Consider the following 3,699-nt stretch of genomic DNA (forward strand, 5'->3'; position numbering starts at 1 on the left):
TTCCAAGGAACAATGGACAACGCTCTCAGGGTGATCTGGGGGAGACCAATGAAATTTCGTACGGTGGAGAAAGGAAATAATAGATTTCAATTCTTTTTTTATTCGGAACAAGAGGCGATAATAATTGAAAGAGGAGGGCCGTGACTCTTTAAAGATTATGTACTGTGTGTCCAGAGATGAAAGGCGGATGTGAAAGTAGTGGAGGAAAGACTCCGGTACTTTCCAGTGTGGTCTCAATTTTGGGGTCTTCCAGAGGAATACAAAACATTGGAGGTAGGGAGAAAATTGGGTGAGAAGCTTGGAGAGGTTATTGAAGTAGGATTCTTTAGTGTTAGAGGCAAAGAATCCAGAATTGTGAAGGCAAAAATCCAACTTGATGGAGAAAAAAAGGCTAGAGACAGCCTGCGGCTCGCTGGACCGAAACAAAAGGTAATGGAGGTTGGTGTTCGATATGATCGCCTGGGTAAAGTCTGCACCTATTGTGTGTACCTAGGGCATGATGCAAAACATTGTAGCAAGATGATCACAGACTTGACGACACATTAGATCACACAGGACAATATTGGAGAGTGGGTTAAAGCTGATCAAGTCGGCAAAAGAGTGGATACAGAGGGTGGAGATGACATGTCATGGGATAAAACTTCTAATTTAAGACCTGCACAGCCAAAGAAGAAACCACCTCCCACATGGCTAATAGAAGGCTTTGCTGGTATGAGCATGAAGGATAATGGAGGCATAAAAAAAGGGGTACCGAAATCTCTGGACAAGAGGAATAAAGTAGTACTAAATCAGATCCCAGAAAAAGAAGGTCAGCCTATGGAGAAAAATGGAGCTCTGATTCTGTTGGGTGATGCTAATCCAATGGCATATCCTATGGAAGTTCAGCTGAAAAAGAATGATACGAATAAAGAGGACTCAAGAAAGATGAAGATCAAACAGATTGCTAGGAAAAGAGGGAAAAACTACTAGCACATAAGTGGCAACAAAAGGAGGCTAGCAGATATGGAGAATGAAACAAAATAGAAAAAAGGTATGTTTGGAAGAAAGGACTGCGGATAAGGAGAAGGCGGAGGGTGCCATCCGTCAAATGACACCCCAAATACTATGAGGATTCTTACATGGAATTGTCGGGGTTTGAGGAGACCCCTGACAATCCATAACCTCAAAGGGATATCTCAATCCTACTCCCCCGAGTTGGTTTTTATTTGTGAAACCAAAAACCAAACTCGAAAGGTGGAAGCGAAGTTGAGGTCGTGTGGTTTTAGTCATTGGCATATTGTTAACCCAAATGGTATTGCTGGAGGCCTGGTCATGGCGTGGAAAGAAGGGTGCAATATTAAAGTTACCAGCAATTCCAGTTTCTATATCCAAGCTATAGTGAAGGATATGGCAAACAATGAGAAATGGAGTATAATTGGAGTTCATCTTAGCTATAGTGAACAAGTAAGAACAACCCAATTTCAAGAGATCTCGGCGATAGTGGGTCAGAATCAGGGAGGAATAGCTCTCTTGAGTGATTTTAATTCAATCACTACACTAGAGAAAAAAGCGGGGGGTGGCGACACGTCTTTATCATCTATGACAGCCTTCAATCTCTTCATTGATGGCATTGATCTGGTGGATCTAGGTATGATCGGAAGACAATACACTTGGAGCAATAGGAGGGCAGAGAATGAATTGATCCAAAAACGTTTAGACAGAGTACTAGTAAATGGGAAGCTATTGCAATTTTACTGTCATCCAACCATCCTCAGGCTTGCCGAAAACGGTTCAGATCATGCCCCTTTACTGATGGACACTAACCCTCGAATGGAAAAAAAAAGATTCAAGTTCCAAGAGAGATAGTGTGGTATGGAAGAGATAAGGACTATTGTTCGGGAAGCCTGTGCCTCTTCGATTGAAGGTTCTCCGATGTATATCGTCGCTCAGAAACTAAAATTATACCGCCACAAGCTTGTGTAATGGTAACAAAGTAATCGGTCAAATTCAAAGAAGGCGATTGAGACACTTAAGGCCCGACTGGAGGAAATAAGGACAACAGGGATATGCAGCGGAACCGAGATCCATGAGATTGAATCGAAGCTTGAAAAGGCATACCTAAATGAAGAAATGTATTGGAAGGAGAAGTCCCGGGTCAAGTGGGTTAGAGAAGGGGACAGGAACACAGCATTCTTTCACAGAAAGTTCAAAGTGCGTACAATGGGGAATAAAATCTGGCGACTAGTGGGAGGAAACGGGGAAGTGGTATCCTTTCAAGCTGACATTGCAGGAGTGGCTGAGGAATATTTTACAGGCATTTTTTCATCTACCAATCAGGAGGATCTAGAGCCTTTTCTTGCTGATTTTGAGCCTAAGGTTACAACTTTCATAAACCGTAGGCTACAAAACCAGTGTCAGACCAAGAAATTAAGAGGGATGCCTTCGGCGTTCATCCTCAAAGTGCCCCAGGAGACGACAGAATGACAACAAAATTCTTTCAGTTCTATTGGGACATTGTAAAGGTGGATGTAACACGAGCTGTTAAAAGTTTCTTTGGAGGCGGGAGAATATTGAAAATTTTAATCACACAAATATTTGCCTAATTTCGAAAATCCCTAACGCTAGCAACATGTCCCAAGTTAGGCCTATCAGCTTATCTACGATAATATACAAGATTATCTCTAAAGTTTTGGTGCATAGATTACAAAGTTGAAGGGACGACTGATCTCTGATAATATCTTAATTGTCCATGAGTGCATGCACTATATTAAAACAAAGAAACGGGGGCTGGAGCATGAAATGGCTATTAAGCTTGATATGAGTAAAGCGTATGATAGGGTCGAATAAAAATTTCTCTGGTACATAATAGAAAAACTAGGATTTAGCACACGATGGATTAGCTGGATCCGCGAGTTAGTTACCACAGTTTCTTATTCTGTTGTTATGGAAGGCCAACCTTTTGATTTTTTCAAACCAAATAGAGGGATCCGATAAGGAGATCCTCTATCACCATATCTTTTTCTTTTTTGTGCGGAAGGTTTATCCTTCCTGCTACACAAGGCAAAGCAAAACGGTTTAATTCATGGTATCCAGGTAACACGAAGGTGCCCTACAGTTAATCACTTGTTATTTGCTGACGACTCTATTTTATTTTGCAAGGCCTCTGAGGAAAGTTGTGATAGAATCCTAGAGCTTTTGGAGTCACATGAAAGTTTTAGCGGACAAAAGATTAACCTATCTAAGTCAGTAATTTTCTTTAGTAACAATACTCCTGATGCTACTGATGAGTATTTTGGTGAAAAATAAATTTCTCCCAAAACACACAAATCTAACCGGCAAGTGTACCGGGACGTATCAAGTAATAAAAACTCACGGGAGTGAGGTCGATCCCACAGGGATTGAAGGATTGAGCAATTTTAGTTTAGTGGTTGATTTAGTCAAGCGATTCGAGTGTTGGTTGGGTGATTTGTGATTTCCAGAATATAAATTGCATGAAAGTAAAGAGAGCAGGAAATTAAATTGCTAAATCTTAGGGAACAAGAAATTAAATGGCAGAAACTTAGATAGCAAGAAATGTAAATTGCGGAATCTTAAAGTGCAAGGAATGTAAATGACTTGAATTGTAAAGGGGATTGGGACTTGGATTTGCAGAAATTAAACAAGGAAAAGTTAAATTGCATTAAACAGAAGAGAAAAAGGGAATTGGGATTGAATCAGATC

At 40.7% G+C, this 3,699-nt stretch overlaps 1 protein-coding gene across 1 annotated transcript; it reads left to right on the forward strand.

Annotated features, from left to right (window-relative positions):
• The first annotated feature begins 1,104 nt into the window (after positions 1 to 1,104).
• Positions 1,105 to 2,463, forward strand: LOC112770231 (uncharacterized). The gene is made up of 2 exons (XM_025814625.1): positions 1,105 to 1,701; positions 1,993 to 2,463. Exons 1-2 carry the CDS (start codon positions 1,105 to 1,107, stop codon positions 2,461 to 2,463), a joined length of 1,068 nt encoding a protein of 355 aa, XP_025670410.1.
• The last annotated feature ends 1,236 nt before the right edge of the window (positions 2,464 to 3,699 follow it).

The sequence above is a fragment of the Arachis hypogaea genome, chromosome 18 (assembly GCF_003086295.3).
Source record: "Arachis hypogaea cultivar Tifrunner chromosome 18, arahy.Tifrunner.gnm2.J5K5, whole genome shotgun sequence".
In the NCBI taxonomy this organism is placed as follows: domain Eukaryota; kingdom Viridiplantae; phylum Streptophyta; class Magnoliopsida; order Fabales; family Fabaceae; genus Arachis; species Arachis hypogaea.